The sequence below is a fragment of the Empidonax traillii genome, unplaced genomic scaffold (genome assembly GCF_003031625.1).
Source record: "Empidonax traillii isolate 1590-97213 ecotype Southwest subspecies unplaced genomic scaffold, ASM303162v1 scaffold816:size509043, whole genome shotgun sequence".
NCBI classification, from domain to species: Eukaryota; Metazoa; Chordata; class Aves; order Passeriformes; family Tyrannidae; genus Empidonax; species Empidonax traillii.
In genome coordinates this window covers 103,054-120,637 of record NW_020956009.1, presented here as the reverse complement: position 1 = coordinate 120,637, position 17,584 = coordinate 103,054, and the positions used below count along the sequence as shown (strand labels likewise).

Sequence of the window (17,584 nt, the reverse complement as noted above, 5' to 3'; positions counted from 1 at the left end):
GCAAGGGTTGGGGTTTGGGTTTTCCATCTCAGCCCAGCTAAGCCTGACCCCCCGACCTGGCCCTGCAGGTGAGGCTGCCTTAGAATAGATGGTTTAAAAAATATATAATAAAAAAAAAATCAATGATTTTGTTTATCTCTGCTTTCAGCAAGGGAAAAAACAGTTTAGCCCGTCTCAAGCAGACAAGAAAGGGAGGAAGAGGAGGAAAAAAATCCTCTCTTGCCAGCGCCCGGCTGGGTGTGTCTCCCCCCCCTCCCCCGTGGGGCTGCGTTCCTGGCAGCCAGGCTTGCCTGGGAGGGACCTGCCGTCAAAGCCACCCAGGAAAGGAGGCCTGATACGCTCATTAATATTCTGAACTAGTGACCCTTCTCTTTCTTTCCACCCCTCGCCTTTCTCTGGGCGCTCCAGCCTCTCCCCGCCGCGGATGGCTGCAGCCCCCTCCAGCTGAGTCAGTCCTCCCTCCCCGCAGCATTGCAGCACCTCCGCAGCTCCTGCGCTCCTGCAGCACCCGCTCCGCTCCCGCCGCAGCATGGCCAGCACCGTCTCAGGTAGGACAGGAGCCTTCTTGGGGGTTTGACATCAACGCACTCCTAAAACCATCGGGGTTTAATTTTTTTTTTAATCATTATTCTCAGGGTTTGGGTTAGGTTTTTTCCTCTCTCTTTCTTTTTTTTTTTTTTTTTTTTTTTTTCTTTTTTCCCTCCGTGGGTTTCAGGGGAGTTCTGTGCTGAGGAGGCAGCTGGTATGGCAGCATTGTTCCCCTTCCTCCCCCATACACACACCCCTCTGATGCAAGATAGCAGGTGGGCTTTTTATTTTAATATGAATACACATGTGATAAACTTGCCAATTTAAAATATTGCTGCCGTTACCTTGTGCAGTTAAAAGATGCTGCTACATGCCAATTAAACATTATTTTCGTAATGTGTTACAGCTTCTTCTCCCCCCCCCCCCCAAAGAAAAATTTGCTTGCTGTGTAGCTGGATGTAAAGAATTCAGGAATTACATTTTGTTTTGTGGAGATCATATATTGCCTAAATGGGTAATGGAAAGGGAGACAGGAATAAGAGACAGTGATGCTCTGGAAAATCCCCCAGTGCCAACCAGAAAGACCTGGGTGGGTTTCTGTGTATTCTCAGGGCTTCCCAGCCTCGGATTTCTTCCACAGCTCACATTTCTTGGTTAGAAGATGCTACAGGGGAGCGGTCCTTTGATGGCGTTGGGTAAAACGAGATGCTGCAAGGGAAGCCCTTCCTCCCTCCTGCAGCAGTGCCGGGAATCACATCCCGGGAGCCTGGTCGGGTTTGGCTGCAGGATGGCAGCCTGCCCCGAGGATGCTGTGCTGCCTCGGTCCAGCTTCCTAAAGACCTGTCCCCCCCTTTTTTTTTTCTGGGGAGGAGGGATTCAAATGGATGAAACTGGGAGTGTGGGTGAAGGAGATGAGCCTGAAATGGTACAACGAATAGTGGGTGTGTTTAGGGGGGTCTTCTGCTTTTAGAAAAACAAGTTTTCTCTTGAAATGGCTCTGGATTCTGCTGCCCATGAAGAGGGGCTTGGGTGGGGAAAGAGAGACCCTGGAGGGCTGGGATGGAGGGCTGGGATGGAGCGACAGACAAAAAAAAAAGAGCAGGCAGTGCTTTGTGCCCCCCAGGCAGGGAACCAGCCCGAAGGAGACCAGGCAAAACACTCCTTGCTGCTTTTGCTGTCCTTTGCCTGGGTCTCCTGCTGTTCATTTTCTATTCCTTTCTCCTTTTAAAAGACCAGTGGATGCAGGGGGGAGAAGGGCAGAGAGATAGAGGGGTGTGTGGGGCGGGGGGGGGGGGGGAACGTGAGGGTGCAGCTGATCCTGAGTGGGCTTTGCACGCAATTAAAGAAGTCAAGCAGCTTTGTAAAGATGTGTCTCTGTGCCAGAAAACCTCCAGCTATTGTGCATATTCCTGTGAGTATCCCTGCCTCAATGAACGTCTGCAGCAGTGCACTCCTGGGAGGTGCCACCCATCTCCTGCCTTCCCTACCGAGCAGGATCGGACTCGTTCGCAGAGTGGGGGTGGGAGGGAAGGCTCAGACTTACCGGCCATCTGAACCAAGGTTGCATCGAACTTGAGAGATGGACGAGGATGAAACACGCGTGGGCAGAACACGCGTTTTCCAGTTGGTGCATTCTCGCCCTCCCAACCCACCACATGCCCGTAGCATATTTCGTCTTCCCAAAGGTGCAGTTTTGCTGTCCAGGGAGGCTTGGGATCACGAAGAAGCATGAAACTGTGCTTCTCTGTGGCTCAGATCAAGCAGAGAAACAATTTCAAGGGGTAAAAACTCTCGGGAAAGCAGTGCTGTGGCAGCAGGGAGGAGAATAGGGCGCTGTGTGCCAAGGGATGGTCAGGGCTGAGCCTCGCCCAGCCGCCTTTGCAGGAGCAGCTCCCCATCGCCTGCAGCAATCACAGCAGGAGCGGAGAGTAGCCTGGAAAGGCAGGAGGAAAAGGACAAGTAAATCCTTAAATTAAGGAATGAGTCTCGTTCGCTTCCTTCATTATTTCCTCCTTTATTCCCAGCAAAAGCCGATCCGTGCTGAAGGCAGAGCAGCTGCCATCGTCTGCGGCTGATGCCCCGGGGGCTCATCCCCCACTCCTCCCTTGGGAAAGATTAAACAAACAACCAAATCCTTGGGATGAAAAGGAACAGGGCTCGCCTCTCCCAGCCCCTCAGCCCTCTCTCTCTTTCCTCCCTGCCACGCCGGGCATTTTCCCCCGGCCCTGGAGGATGTTTTGGGAGCCGGAGCTTGGGATGGGCGGCACATGCTCAGTGCCGGCTCAGCTGCGGTGCCGGCCCCGCTGCCGGGCAGCCCTTGCAGGGGCAGAGCCCTCGCACCTCCTCCCGCAGCATCCTCACGGGGCTTTGTGCTCCGGTGCTCCGCGGGCGGGGGGGGGGTTCGGCTGGGGCTCCGCGGGGCTTATGGGACTCCCCCCAGCCTTTGTAGCTCCCGGGTTGGATAAAGGGAGCCGAGATTGTGAAATGATGCAGTGAGGTGACGGCCTTCCCAGGCTTTTCTCTCCGGCGTTAGCGTGTCTGAGAAGGTGGAGCCAAGAGGAAACACCGGGTTGTCACGGCTGGGCAGGGTAGAAGGGCCTTGGCAGACCCGGAGGTTTTCCCCTCCTGCATTGAAATGTGAGAGTTGTGTGACTTCATGCAGCTCCTGGTTATCCTCTTCTCTGGGTGGTATTGGTGGGCACCATGTGGTGTTGCCCTGTCCTGACTCAGAGTCCTTTCTGTCAAGCTCTTCACCTCTCTGTGTTCTCAAGAAATCACCATTTTATCTTTCTTCAGGTGTTGATGGAGTCTCCATGGCCTTAGAAATGTATGGTACTTTAATTGGAACTTAACATTTACAAGCCAAAAGAATCTACTGTAGGCATTTTTCTATATGTGTGTGTATGTTTTTATATATATATATCTATATTTTTCTACCAGTGTATCCAAGCGAGGAATTGAGGGATCTAAATCACTGGGAAAATATTTATTCTTTCTAAAATATAAAATATAAAATACAAGTAGTATCTTATTTAATGGAACCACGTAGGCTCTCGGAGGATGCCTTAGATGTCTCAAAAGAGCCTGTCAGTGTTTGCTCAGATTTGGTGAAGGGACTGTTTTACCAGATGAACACATTTTCCTTCTGCAAAGGGAAAGCTGGGATTCAGTGGTTGGATGTGGCAACCAGAAGGGTGTGGATAAGCCCTGTTGTGATAGCAGTGTGGGCAGCAGGGGGGATTGCAACTTCAATCTTTATTAGGGTGAAAAGGGCTGATGATTCTTGATGATAATCCTTGGAGAGACCTGAAGCTCACTGAAAATTCTATACCCCTAAATTAACGGGGAACAACATGCCTGGCTAATCCCTCCCAGTTGTCCCAGTGGGGGTTTTACTTTGCCAGGTGGGAGCTTATGTTTTAAAAATAAAAGCCTCCTATCCAGAGGGGAGTTAAACCAATGGCCAGATCTGTGATTTAGAAATAAAAAAAGAGCCAGAGAGCAACCAAAGACCATGTGTGTGTGCTGTGGCACTTTGGCACATCCCAACTGGTAAAGAGCTGCTCAGCACATTGCCGAAAAATTCTTTTGTTCTTTAAAGGTACCTCTACATTTTTAGTGCTTTACTAGAGAATCTTATACCCTTTGAATGTGTTTATGCAAATAACAATGCTGTATAATGGGAGATTTCCCTGGTTGTTTTCCTGGGAGCAACCCACATGTTCCAGTGCTACAGCTCGAGGGGTTTGCTGATCCACTGGTCGTGGGTTGATGTGACATTCATGAGCTGCCAATAAAACCTGGTGGTGGAGGAAGGAGCCAGGTGATGGGAAACCACCCCTGGGTGATTGTTTGGCAGATGCCTGACAGAAGGCAGCGTCACCCTCACATCTGCCTGTTCTCGTGGATGGTCCCACACGAGGCCCACGGGAACTTCTGGGCCTGAAGTCTCTTGGTGAACAGCTGAGAGGGTGTAGGATGTCAGTGTGGGGTGCAACTGCTGAGCTGACAGAAGAAAAAAAACAACCAAAAAACCCCCAAACAAAACCCCAAACAAAACCAAAAAAAAGCTACTGTTCTCTCATTGTGTGAGATCTGCTGCTGACCTGTTTGTGGAAGCTGGGGACCAAGGAGATGGAAATGAGTTAGATTGAAGTGAAGGTCTGGCCTGTGATTTTTATGACAGGATTCATAGCGTGGGAGAACATCTAGAGCCTGCTGTACTCTCAAGGCTTAGCAAGGACTGTGGTTGCTTTTGTTGTGCATGTGGCATTGCAGTCTTTGTGCTGGAGGTCTCAGTTCCCTGCTCTCTGGCTTCTCTACCTTCTATTTAAGCTTTGACTATGTTTTTAATCAGCCTGTTCTCATTTTTTTTCCATGAGATGATATTCTTTATGGGCGCAATTTTTACTTCTCCAAACTTATCTTCACGAGCCAAATTATTTTCTCGCAATAACCTTCCTTTGACCTTGCTATCAGGCGGAGCACATCCAGTTTCCTCTATTTAAATTACCTGAATTCACACAAATTGGCCTTCCTGTGCCTCTGGTTCATTATAAACGTCGCCATATCGGTGTTGTGCATAGATGGTCTCGCTCTGTTTTGCTGGGTGTCCTTAAACACCGAACCAAAACCTGGTCAGGAGGCTGAGAACAAAAGTTTTTAATGAATAATAGGTGTTCAGCCCCACCCTCCAGGCGCATCTCGAGCGGGAAGATGGTTCCCTTCGCTCGTGCAAAGAAGCACCATCCCCAGCCCTTCCTCCATCTCCGGCGCCGCAGCCACTCGGGGAGCAGCTGGATAATGTCTCCGGGGGTTGACTTGGAGATAAACACTTCACACGGATCGATGGTGTCCATAGCGCTCCTGCTCAGGCGGAGCAGAGGGGATTTGGAAATGCAGGATGTTCCCTGCGGCACTAGAGGGAGCACAGGAAAGGAGCCGCCGGAGACAGCTGGGAGCTCCCTGAGCCTCCTGGTGCCTTGGTGAAGGCCCAGGTCATCTCCCTTCTTCTCCTTGCAACAAGGAGAAAGTGGTTTTTCCCAGGCATTATATACGTTTAGATGAAAAATTTTAACAAATATTGATTGCTTCATGGGATGTCTGAGGGAATACAACCAAACCAGAGTCAGCCTGTGCTGATTGCAGGGAATAAATGTTCAGAGACTGCACCTTTTTTGATTGTAGCTTAATCACTACCCAGGACCCTCTGGAGCAAACAAAACAAGAGTTTACCCCACTTTACAGGATGGGACTCTGATATATTTTCTATTTCTTCTACAGTTTATTCACTTGTTAGTTTACACAACTCAGAACCACAGTTCTGACAGCAGTGAAGTGTTATGACTTAGTGTTAAAGACACACCAGTCTGAATGAATTTGCTGCTGATCTTTCTACTGCAGTGTTTGCTTTAAAAAAAAAATAAATCAGTAATTCATACCTGAGTGAGCAGCCTGTCCTAATCCTCTACCCACCAGTGAGACAGAGCTCTTGCTGCACCTCTGAGACTGAAGTGATGCTCTGAGATGAAGTCTCTGAGGACATGAATCAGATTAATCTATGCAGAAATGAAATATTTGTTCAGTGTAAGCTGAATTTGTTTTTGCAGACTTAGCAGAAGTAAAAAATGCCAGTAGATCCTCAAATAAGAAGTTCAGCATTCCCTGTCTGATTGTTCTTAAAATATGCACATTTTTGCACTGGGTGCAGCCTCTCTGGGCAGGGGCTCTGAGCTGTGGCAACAGAGCTGGGGAAGGGTCTGGAGCACAAGTGTGGTGAGAAGCGGCTGAGGGAGCTGGGGGTGCTCAGCCTGGAGAAAAGGAGGCTCAGGGAGGACCTTCTTGCTCTCTACAACTCCCTGAAAGAAGGATGGAAGTGTGCTAGGAGTCAGTCTTTTCTCCAAAATAACAAGTGACAGGGCAAGAGGAAACAGCCTCAAGTTGAGCCAGGGGAGGTTTAGATTGGACATTAGGGGAATTTTTTTCGCTGAAAGGGTTGCCCAGCCCTGGCACAGGCTGTCCAGGGAAGTGATGGAGTCATGGAGGGATTTAAAAGCCTCGTGGATGTGGCGCTTGGGGACGCGGGTTAGTGGTGGGCGTGGCAGTGCAGGGGGAACGGTTGGACTCGATGATCTCGGAGGGCTTTTCCGACCCAAGCGATTTCGTAAACGCACAATTCTATAATTTCTTCGGGAGTCAGTCCTTGCCCCTCGCCCTGTCGAAGCCCCCGGCCCCGGCGGTGGTGCTGGGCGGACAGCTCCGGGCCCGGGGTCCCCGGGGTGGCGATGGTCCTGAAGGGACAGCTCCGGGCGGGGGGCGGTGCGATGCAGGTCGGAGGGGGGGCTCGGTCCGCTGCCCCTTCCCGCTGCTTCCCCCGCTCTCCCCCCGTCAGCAGAGGCCGGTCGGGGTCCTTCGGGACCGTCCCCGCCGGTCTCCGGGGCGGCGGCAGCTCCAGCCCCGCTCCCTCGAGCCCGGTGCCGCTAATTGCACATGACGGCTGGCGCCGGGCTGCAGCTGCAGGGTGATGGACGGGAGAAGGACGCGGAGCTCATCCAGCGCTCATCACAGCCCTGCCGCAGCCCAGGGCCCTTTTGTCCTCTCCCTCCTCTTCATTTTAATTAACAGAGAGGGGACGGTCAGTTAGCTCTACAGCGGGGGAAACGGGACAGGGAAGATCCCCGTGGAACGGAGGCAGCTGTGAAACCACCACAACAGACCTCCTGAAAGGCAGGGAGTGCAGCCTGGAATCGTCTGCACGGAGTGCCAGCACCGAAGCTCAGGCAGTGAAACACAAAGCCCCGTGCTCTGTAACAAGTGCTGGGAGACCGTTAAATTGAATTAAACGAGCGGGGTCGGGGGTGTGGCACATCTGCTTCGTGTCTTGGTTTCACCCAGGCCCAGACATAATGGTGGAGCAACGACCTCGTTGCCTGGTTTGTTTGTATTAAATGATGATGTCTAAATGATAATAAATGATAATGTGTCTCGTTTGTTCCCCGGGAGCTTCCTCAGGGCTCTTGGCAGCACATTAGGAGATGCATTAGCTTTCTGCTGCGTGCCACCACTTCTGGCCTCTCAGAGGCTTTCCAGTTTGTTTGTTTTTTTTTTTTTTCAAACAAAATCAAAGATGTCTGGCTGGTACTGCTGATATGATCTGTTTCTATTTGGTTTGCATTTAACAGCAGGACTGGGCAGGGTGTTCAAATCAAAATGTGGAGCAAGCTAAGAGATTGCTCAACAAATGCCTGAGCTTCAGGGATGGTTGGTTAGCAAAGGAGGATGAAGCTCTGTACCTAGGAGGAAAAATAAATGCAGGCCTCAGTTTTCCCACTCAATTAGCTCTGGCAAAGCAGAGGAGAAGACCTGAAAGGTGTTCCTGAGGGCATGTGGTACACATTTTCTCTCAAAATTGTTCTGAATTTAATGCCTCTTCGTATCACAAAGCTCTGGGGGTTCCCTGTCCTGGCCCAGGGGAGGGTCTTGCTCTGAAGGTGGCATTGGCAGCTGAGCTGCAGAGTCGCCTCTGGCTGGAGGTCAAAATGTGAGCTCAGTATAGAAGGGACAAACCAAGGCCAGAAGCACCAGGGCATGTGGGAAATGCAGAGGCAGAGCCAAGGCAGGACAGCAGAATGTCTGTGCCTGTGGCAGAGGCAGAAGCAAGGGCAGCACAAGGAGGTTCAGGGCAGGTTTGGCAGGACATGCAGCCATGAAGACTCTGTCCCCACATGCCTGGGTGTCCCCCGAGGAGCCAGGCCAGGGCAGAGCCTCAAAGCACCTGTGAGACAGCAATACCCACTGCTGAGCTGACCTGAGACATGGGAATGATGCTGTGAGGGGGTCTGATGTGACCAGGAGCCCGGCAGACTGACAGAGCACCTCCCTGCTTTCAAGTCCATCTATTCTGAGGCCCTTTGTCAAGAGCGTGCCAAGAGTTCACTGCCTTAAATGTGCTAAACTCCAAAAATACAGGTGGAGATTGCCCCAGAAACAGACCTGCTGCAATCTGTCATGAGAGCAGCAGCTCGTGCCCTTGTGATCACCGAGGACTCTGCAGTGCATCCTCCAGACTGGAAATTCCCCTTCCAGTGGAGAAAGGGTGTGGGCAGCTGTCCTAACACAGTTAAATACTTGGGCTGCAGTGCCCCAGCTCCTTTGGAGGGAAAATCCTGCACAGAAACTTATACCTCCAGATGTGGTAAATTCCTACTGTGTGTCTTCCCATGACATTTGCCACACTGGCATCTAATTTAGCCTTTTGGCAAGCCATGGTAGAGTGGAAAAGCCTCCATGAAGTCTGGCAGCTGCAAAAGGGGTTCCTTGTGCGTATTTGCTTTATTCCTCTGTGAGAAAAAGAGCTGCCACTGCCATTATAATCTCTTCCTACTGCTATTTTGTATTTTTCAGCCTACAAGGAGAAAATGAAGGAGCTGTCTCTGCTCTCCCTCATCTGCTCCTGTTTCCACACCCAGCCCCATCCCAATACCATCTACCAGTATGGAGGTAGGTAACCTGCTCCCACAGCAGCTCCAGCAGTGTTTGGACGATGCTCCCACTTGCAACATGGGAGCTTGTCAGAGTCAGAGTCTCTCTGCTCTGTGCCAGGGTGACATAACAAGACATTAACAGCGATGTGGCCTTTCTCTAATTATGCTGTGACTTTAATTGCATTGACATGGGGGAGGGATGAAGGGGATCACTAATTGCGAAATTCTGGAGATAAAAGATAATCAGCCAGGTCAGGACACACAGGACCCTAATTCCTGTGTGAGGAGCTTGATGCTCTCAGGTGAGCACTCTCCTGAGTGACAGGTCCACAAAGTCACTGGTGTTTTTTTCCCCCACAAAGATATGGAGGTGAAGCAGCTGGACAAGAGGGCATCAGGCCAGAGCTTTGAAGTGATCCTGAAGTCCCCTTCAGATTTATCTCCTGAGAGCCCAATCCTTTCCTCCCCTCCCAAGAAGAAGGATCTGTCCCTGGAGGAGCTGCAGAGGAGGCTGGAGGCTGCAGAAGAGAGGAGGAAGGTAAGGAAATGTCCTATGGAAACAGTGACTATTTTGTGACAGGCACTAATTGCACCAAACCCTAAAACTGGCTTAGCAGCAGCAATCTACAACAGCTGGGAAGTGTTCTGACACTTGCTATTATATTCCACTGTAAATTGTCAGGTGAGGTTTTGGAGCCTGATTTAGCCAGGGAATTGGACTCCATCATCATCCCTGTGTCGATGTGGCACTTGGGGACACAGGTTAGAGGCGGGCTTGGCAGTGCTGGGGGAGCTGCTGGGCTCAGTGATCTCAGAGGGCTTTTCCAACCTCAACAATTCCATGATAGCAGAAAAAAGGGCTCCAAAACATCTTCCGAGCCAGAGCGTTATGGGATGGAGGGGGGCGACAGAGTGGTTTGAGCAGAGGAGATGGTCAGAAAGTCACTCTGGGGAGTTGAGGGCTGGAAGAGCCTCTCCAGTCACCTCCCACCTCTCCCTCGGCAGACCCAGGAGGCTCAGGTGCTGAAGCAGCTGGCGGAGAAGCGGGAACACGAGCGGGAGGTGCTGCACAAGGCGCTGGAGGAGAACAACAACTTCAGCCGCCTGGCCGAGGAGAAGCTCAACTACAAGATGGAGCTGAGCAGGGAGATCCGCGAGGCACATCTGGCTGCCTTGAGGGAGCGGCTGCGCGAGAAGGCGAGTGCAGCGCCCCGGGGGAGAGGGCTGTGGGTGCTCATCCTGGTGGGGGGGTTGGGGTCTGGTCCCTGTGGGGTCATCCCAGTGCGATGGGCGCAGGGGAGCAAGTGTTTTGTTGCCGGTGAAAATGGGGCTGTGGAGCAGCTCTTCTCCGGAGCAGCACGAGGAGGGGGGATGTGTCCTTAAAGGTCAGTAGAGAACACAGTCTGGGTAATCTTGGTAAGTGCAAGTTCAGAGCCTCAGGATCAGGCTCACCCCGTGTCCATGGGCTGCATGGCCAAAGGGCTTTGCATGAGAGGGGGTCCATGGGCACGTTCACTGTGGGTTGCGTCACCTCTGGGCTCCCACACATGACGCTTCACTCCTTGCAGGTGTAACTCGCTGTCCTCAGGGGGTGTTGGGTGGGAAACTGGTCTCTTTTTTTTATGTCTGATGTAAATCCTGTGTGCAGGAGGAAAACAGAGAGCACAGAAGCAGGGAGTGTTAGCCTGGTGTCATCTCTCCCATCTTTGCAGGAGCTGCACGCAGCCGAAGTCCGCAGGAACAAGGAACAGCGGGAGGAGATCTCTGGATAGAGGGCTTTTCTACACATCTAGCACCTGATTCCTGTTAACAAACCAACCAATCGACCAACCAACACATTTTATTTTGTTTGTCTAGACGCAGCATTCAGTTCTCCATCCCCATTCCCCGGTGTTTGTCCCCCAGCTACACGCTTCTCTCTGCATCCCTAATCGTCAGTGCTTGTGGGGATTCACAGATCATAGGGACCTCTAAGCAGAATAGCAACTAGTTCACATGAAATAGAGAATTAATCAGTCAATCAGTCAATCAAACAGCTTCTTTGGAGGGTTTTGTCCTTTTTTTAAGAAAAAAAAAATATTTCTTAAACTGATGTAAAAAAAGGAAAATAATTAAGGTATTAATAAATTCAACCAGCAGTGTCACAGAGATACAGATTTCTTATCCGGGGCTTTTCCTCCTCTTGGTTTTTGCTCCAAGCCAAAAATCAGTTTCAGAATAATGGGAAGAAAGTGATTATTTCTGTGTGTGAAGTTAAATAGGGAGGAGCCTGTTGTTTGCCAGTGGTAGGAAAGAGGAAGGAGAAGGATGGGTGGCTCAGGAGTTGCAGCATGCAGAACCCCCATCTCTTGGCTGCATCCAGGGCCAGTCCAGGCGGGCAGTGACCCAAAGTCCTCATCTTTGGGTGATTCTTTGAGAGCAGAGAGATCCTTTGGAAGCAGGTGAGGGTTTTCACCCCAAGCTTGGTGCCGGGTGTCCCATCCTGTGCTGCCTGACACCCTGGTTACCTGTGGACTGAAAAAGCCCTCTCCCCACTCCATCAGGGACTGAGAGGTCTTGTCCATTCAGCCCAGGAGAACCACGGATGGTGACTTCACTCCTGGCTCTGTGGGAGTCCTGGGAGAGAGCACTTGATCTGCAGTCTCCCCAGCACTCCCACAATACAGGCTTTCACTCTGTTAGGAAGGCAAATCCAATAGAGATGGTACATGGTTGTGAAATAGCCTCTTAGTGGACAGAATAATCACCCTTCCCTCTTTCCAGAGGTGGACGTGGCTCTTTGGGGCCATTACAGAGCAGACTGCTGGAGATCAAATCCCGGAGCTCTTTGTTGATCTCCCCAAAAGTCCCAGCTGGATATGGGAGGGACCTCTCAATGGCCATGTCTTGACATCAGGGGACTCTGCTCCTAAAAGGAAGGGCTACCTTACTCCCAAACCCCTCCACCTGGGCTGGGGGCAGGACAGGGCTGTTAGAAAGCTCCTGTGCTGTCGGTGACAAAAACAAAATAAGATTTAGGGCAAAGAAGGAAACTGAGGGTTGAATTTCTTACCAGTAGCTAATGATCAGTTTATAGTAGCAGCTGTCTTAGATAAGCATCTGTGTAGAGCGCGGCATCACCGCCAGCATCACCTCATCCATATAGTGGCGAGAAATTTTCAAAAGTTTAAAAAAAAAAAACAAATTTAAAAAGTAATTTAAATGAAATGTTTGTGTGTAAGAAATGGTTGAAACTGTCAAATGTCTGTGTCCCGCGTTGGTGGGATCTGAGAAGGTATCTGCGAGATATTAACCCTGTCCTACTCTCTGTGGTGCTGAGTGTTTGCTTGGTGTGTAATTCTGACCTGGAGCTTGTTGTAAATACTGTTTTTAGTACTATGATTATTATGATTATTATTATTATTATCAGAAATGTTGTACTCATGAGCAGGAGGTGAAAACAAGAGAAATGGCCATTTTCACTCTCTCCTGGGTGGCTCAGAAGGAATGGGGAGGCTGGGCCAAGTGAAGGCAGGCTGTTGGTGGGATGCTGGAGCAGGGAGCAGCTGGAAAATGATGGAATTGGGAGCTGGAGGCAGCTGAGTCCTGCAGGCAGGGCGGTGAGAGCAGGGACGGCTGCTCCTCGTGCTGGGAGGAGAAGGAAGGGCTGAGAGGTGAAATAGAGGTGATGCTCCAGTTCTAGTGCATATTATTTAGTGCTGACCCAAACCTCCCCGTGTTGGGGTTCCAGGTGATTCCCTGCAGCCTCAGGGAAGCCGGAGGAGCCGGAGGTTTGGCATGTGCTGAAGGAGAGGTGGTCAGCGGCAGATTTTGCCAGAATCATCCTCCCAAACAGCTCCTGAGTGTCTGGGCTCAGTTCCCGCCTGGATCTTCCCTCTCAGTCCCTTGTGCTGCCTTGTGCCTCTCTCCTCCTCTTCTCTGTAGCCCAGCTGGGTCTCAAGTGAGGACTTACTCTTGCAATATCTTTCCCCAACAAAAAAAAAAATCCCATGGGAAACACAGAATGGCCTGGCAGGTGGTTCTTGTGCAGGTGCGAGCACTGGGAAACTCATTTTTCTTCCTTCCATTGGGTCAGTGAGGTGAGGGACGGTGGATGCGACTGGAAGATGTGTTACTGCAGGGTGAGCTCCTGCATCAGAGGAGCAGGGATGTGCTGGGGGAGTTTTGCATTGGTGACATGGGGCAGCTGCTGCCGAGACACGTTATGCCAAGGAACGGCCTCGTGGGTGGGGTCGGAGGCTTTAGGTGTCACAGAGCCGTGTTTGCCCGGTGCAGGTGGATGCAGCAGGGATGTTCGGGAGTTTGACGCTTGTCCAGTGCCACTGGGCGCTATCAGGGAAACGTGTGATTGCTTTGGCTGCGCGGTGTTGGCCGGATGAGGGGTGCTCCACCCGCTGCCCCAAACCCCTCGTGGCCAGGAGCCATGCCCGACCAGCAGCACGTGGCACGGGTCGGGATGGTGGTTATTCCATGCCTTTCCATATCCCTTCATGCTGATGGCTGTGTGCAGCTGCATAGTTCATGCCTCAACTGATACTAATCAAGTACCCTCATTAACATCCTTACTGCCCCAGCCTCCCCCATTCCTGGACTGTTCCCATGTACTGCAGTTGAGGGCGTGGCATGCAACTCCCAACTCCCGGGGTCACCTTCCTTCTGGTGGGGCTTGAGGTCCATGGATTCCTGTAGGTGTGCATGAATCGAGCTGTGTACCGACAGTTTTCAGCCCCATTTTTGCAGCAGCATAAGGACATGGGACTGTGCCCAGTGAGGAGAGCATCCTCAGGGCACACACAGCACCCCTGCCCAGACCATGAGTGTGGCAGCTGTGTGAGGGAGGAAGGACGAGATGGTGACTCGTTCCGTGCATGGATACACCTCCCAAAGAGCCCTCCTTGAGAAGGGCCTCTGATTCGGGCAAGACCGAGGAGTGGAAGTGAAATGAGCTCCCAGGTGGCACCAACAGCCAGGCAATGGGTGAAGCTGCCGAAGAGCTGGGAAAACTGGCCTTGTAGCCCTAATTACAGCTCTGTGCCCATGTTATCCCTCACAGCAGAGCTCAGCTCTGCCCGTGAACAGGCGATTCCGAGGATGCTGGCCCTTCCGACTTCTTCTGGACTGAGCCTGTTCCTTGTCTTATTATTTTCAAGTCATTAACAAATCTTGCTCTAACCCAGGTGTGGGGTCCCCTTTGAGTTGACCTTCCAGGGCCGGTGGGAGTTTCACGATTGCATGCATCCTACCTCGGGGGTAGGTCGGTCTTGCTGCTCCCTTTCCAAAATGTAAACTTCAGCTTGCTTGCTTTAGCTTAGCCCGGCGTGGCTCTCTGGCCCTGGCTCTGCAATCCTGTCTCATGGGGTCCGTTCTATCCCTCCCGTGGCATCCCCGTCCTCCTCGCGGTGGCTGTGCACTCGGCCGTGCACACGCGCACAGAAATGCATCCGTGGAAAAAAATATATGCACATAACACTCTGATACCACTTGAAATGAGTCAGGGAATGGCTGTTTACGGTGCTAGAGATTTCTTACTCTCTCCATGCTAGGGACAAGATGACATAGCAAGACCAATAAACTCCACCTTTGTAGTCAATTGTCGTTCAGCAAAGCAGAAGAGGGGTGCCGGCCCACGCCTACGTGTGGGCGCTCTGCGGTCCCCGGGGTGCAGGGATAAAGCCTGGGGGGTGTGGGATCTGAATGCAGGGGATCCCTGCCCCGGCATCCCCTGCACCTCGGTTTCCCACACCCCGTGACGAGGGGACGTGGACGCTTCCCGCCCACGGGGACCGCGGGAGAGCCAACGCCTCCAAAGCGCTCTGAAATGGGAAGTACCAAAGTATGGGCGGCTGCGCATCCTGGGAGGAACAGCCCCGGCCCGTGGCTGCAGGCAGAGGGTTGGAAGATGACCGTGTGGGCAGGGGGGCTGAGCCATTAGCCCAGGGCTCAGCATCCTGGCTGCCATCCCGGGCAGGATCTGCTCCTCCCGCCGCCGTCCCTCGCGCCGGGTGGGAAGCTGGCACGGTGTCGTGGAAGGACTTTCCATCCCTAACAGAGCCTTGTCCGGTTCCCTTCGGTCTACCACGTGCATTTCATTGTCAACTTGAGGTTGTTGTTGTGCAAAAGAAGTGATTATGAAAAAAAAATAATAATAATAAAGGAAAAAAAAAAGAAATAAAGTTGGTATGAAACTGTATGTGTCCTTCTCTCCCCATAAACGGGTTGGTTTAGTTCCAAGGCTTCTCTCTGTATTGTGAGAATACTAATAAATTGCATTAAACAGAAAATTGACCTAAAGATTTAACGAAATAGACTCTTAAGCCTCTGAATGCTCAATGAGTACTTTGCATCCAGCATAGAAGAGGCAGAAACCGACAGTGTATGGCAACTGTCAGAGGGAAAAGGTAATAAATGCTTGAATGAGGGTCCTGCTGATAAGCCCTGTGGCTGGGAGTGAGGGTGTGCACAGAGGAGATCGAAACAGATATAAGTTGCAAATACAATAAACGCAGCTCTGGAAAACACATGAGCTTCTTTATTGAAAAATCCAACGCTTCCTTCATGAGCTTTTCCTGAGAAAGGATCCAGCTTGGACTGGACACAGTGGAAGGTAGCAGGGCCATGGTTACCAGGGAGAGGGGATCCCAACCCATGAGACCCTGCAAGGCCAACACTCCAAAACCCATCCCTGGGGCCAGGTAAACAAAAAGGCCCCAAAAGCTGCAACTGAAAACAGGGAAGTTTGTAATCCACAGGGATATGCAGGGGGAGGGTGCCTGGCCACTGCTCCAACTGCTGGGGAAAGTATCCCCCACTTGCCTTTTTTTGGGGGGGGCTTTTGCCACCACGAGTGGTGCCCAACATCACTGCCCACTGCCTTCCCTGTCCTCGAAGGGATACTGAAATGGCAGCATCCTCATGGGCTGTCCCACATCTTGTGTTCCCATCAAAATAAGCAATGTGGGAGTCTTCCCACAGATCTCAGCAGAACCCTTTGTACAGGAAAGTGAGGGAAGGCAGATGGGGGTTAAATTTAATTCCCAGGGCAGCGTTCTATAAGAGCAGGGAGGACAGTGCCAGGACAGTGCCAGGACAGTGCTGGGGCCATCACAGCGGTGGCAGTGGCTGAGCAGCCCATTCTTGATGCTCTTCCCATGTGTGCTCAGGACGCTGCCTCCAGCACAAACAGGAATTCTATTTTTGCAGTGTTGACCTTCCTAGTTTTGGAGATAACGACCTGACCGCACACACAGCACTGCTCACTTTTCCTCTGAGGTTTCCTACAGGTCACTAACCCGGGCTCTTAAAAAATGTGGATGTAGAAAAGTAAACCTCTGCACTAGTCTTGGGAAAACAGGGGCAGTCCTTGGTGCTTGGAGACCAAGCATGGCCACCCTCTAACTGGTTCATTCAAGTCACATCCTTCATCATCTTGTCATCTGAAGGAGGAAACTGTGGAGGGATGGGATCGGTTGGGTCAGGGGGTTGGAGGAGCAGGAGAGGCTCCCACCACCCTCCAGCCCTGCCCACCCTGCAGCCCTCCAGGGTTGGGAGGGACTTTAAGGCTCTTCTCATCCCAACACCCCTGCCATGGCAGGGACACCTTTTACTATCCCAGGTTGCTCCAAGCCCTGTCCAACCTGCCTGTGGACACTTCCAGATATGGGGCAGCCACAGTTCCTCTGGGCAACCTGTGCCAGGGCCTCACCATTTTCACAGGGAAGAATTTCTTCCCAATATCCAATCTAACCCTGCCCTCTGTCAGCTTAAAACCATTCCCCCTTGTCCTGTCACTCCATGCCCATGTCAGAAGTCTCTTCTGAAAAAATCAACACCGGGTCAAGAAAGCAAAATATCTACCTAACTCTTGGAGGGATCCCTACAAAGTGCTCGAGCTGTGCCTGAGTGAGGGGAAGGGAAGAGAACACCAACCTTGCCACGGTAAATGCAAAAGCTCACCTGAGCAACCAAAGAATAGAGATTTTGCAGAGTAACTGGGTTTGAAAAATAACAGCTCATCCTTTCTCAGCAGCCTCTCTGGCACCATGGCTGGAGTGAGTCTGCCCACCGATAAAGGGGCAGAGCAGGGAGCAGATAAGGTGCCAGGACGTGGAATCATCCCACCCTGAGTGCTAAGAGGAGCCCAGGGACCATGTTGGAGCAAAGCTGTGCAGAGTGTTCCTGAGGTGCATGAAAACCAGCCACAAACAGCCAAGGGCCTGCACAAACCCTGGAATGCACGTGGGGAGCCAGGGGAGGGACAAAGGGCTCGGGGAAGACACAGGAGACATGGGTGGCACGCAGGAGGCAAGAGGGACACGCACATGAGGCACAGTGGGGGGACACTCAGGGAGCACACAACATGGGGGGGACATGGAAGAGGCATGGAGGGCATGCAGGGCTCAGGAGGGGACACGGGGAGCACGCAGGACCTCAGAGGGGGACACGCAGGACATGGGGCAGGGGACAGACAGGGGACACAAGGAGCTAAGCAGGGCACAGAGGACACGGGGGGCACAAAGGACCTGGGAAAAGGACACGCAGGAAACAAGGGGTCATGCAGGGCCTCACAGGGGGAC

At 51.9% G+C, this 17,584-nt stretch overlaps 1 protein-coding gene across 1 annotated transcript; it reads left to right on the top strand.

Annotated features, from left to right (window-relative positions):
* The first annotated feature begins 260 nt into the window (after positions 1 to 260).
* Positions 261 to 15,201, top strand: STMN3 (stathmin 3). The gene is made up of 5 exons (XM_027901845.1): positions 261 to 548; positions 8,932 to 9,027; positions 9,374 to 9,549; positions 10,017 to 10,208; positions 10,724 to 15,201. Exons 1-5 carry the CDS (start codon positions 530 to 532, stop codon positions 10,781 to 10,783), a joined length of 543 nt encoding a protein of 180 aa, XP_027757646.1. The 5' UTR covers positions 261 to 529; the 3' UTR covers positions 10,784 to 15,201.
* Positions 15,202 to 17,584: the final 2,383 nt, after the last annotated feature.

Bases quoted from the DNA above. Each gene is read 5' to 3' on its own strand.
- STMN3 (XM_027901845.1), top strand. The intron at 9,028-9,373 runs GTAGGTAACCTG...TCCCCCACAAAG, and splicing joins TACCATCTACCAGTATGGAG to ATATGGAGGTGAAGCAGCTG. The intron at 9,550-10,016 runs GTAAGGAAATGT...CTCCCTCGGCAG, and splicing joins CTGCAGAAGAGAGGAGGAAG to ACCCAGGAGGCTCAGGTGCT.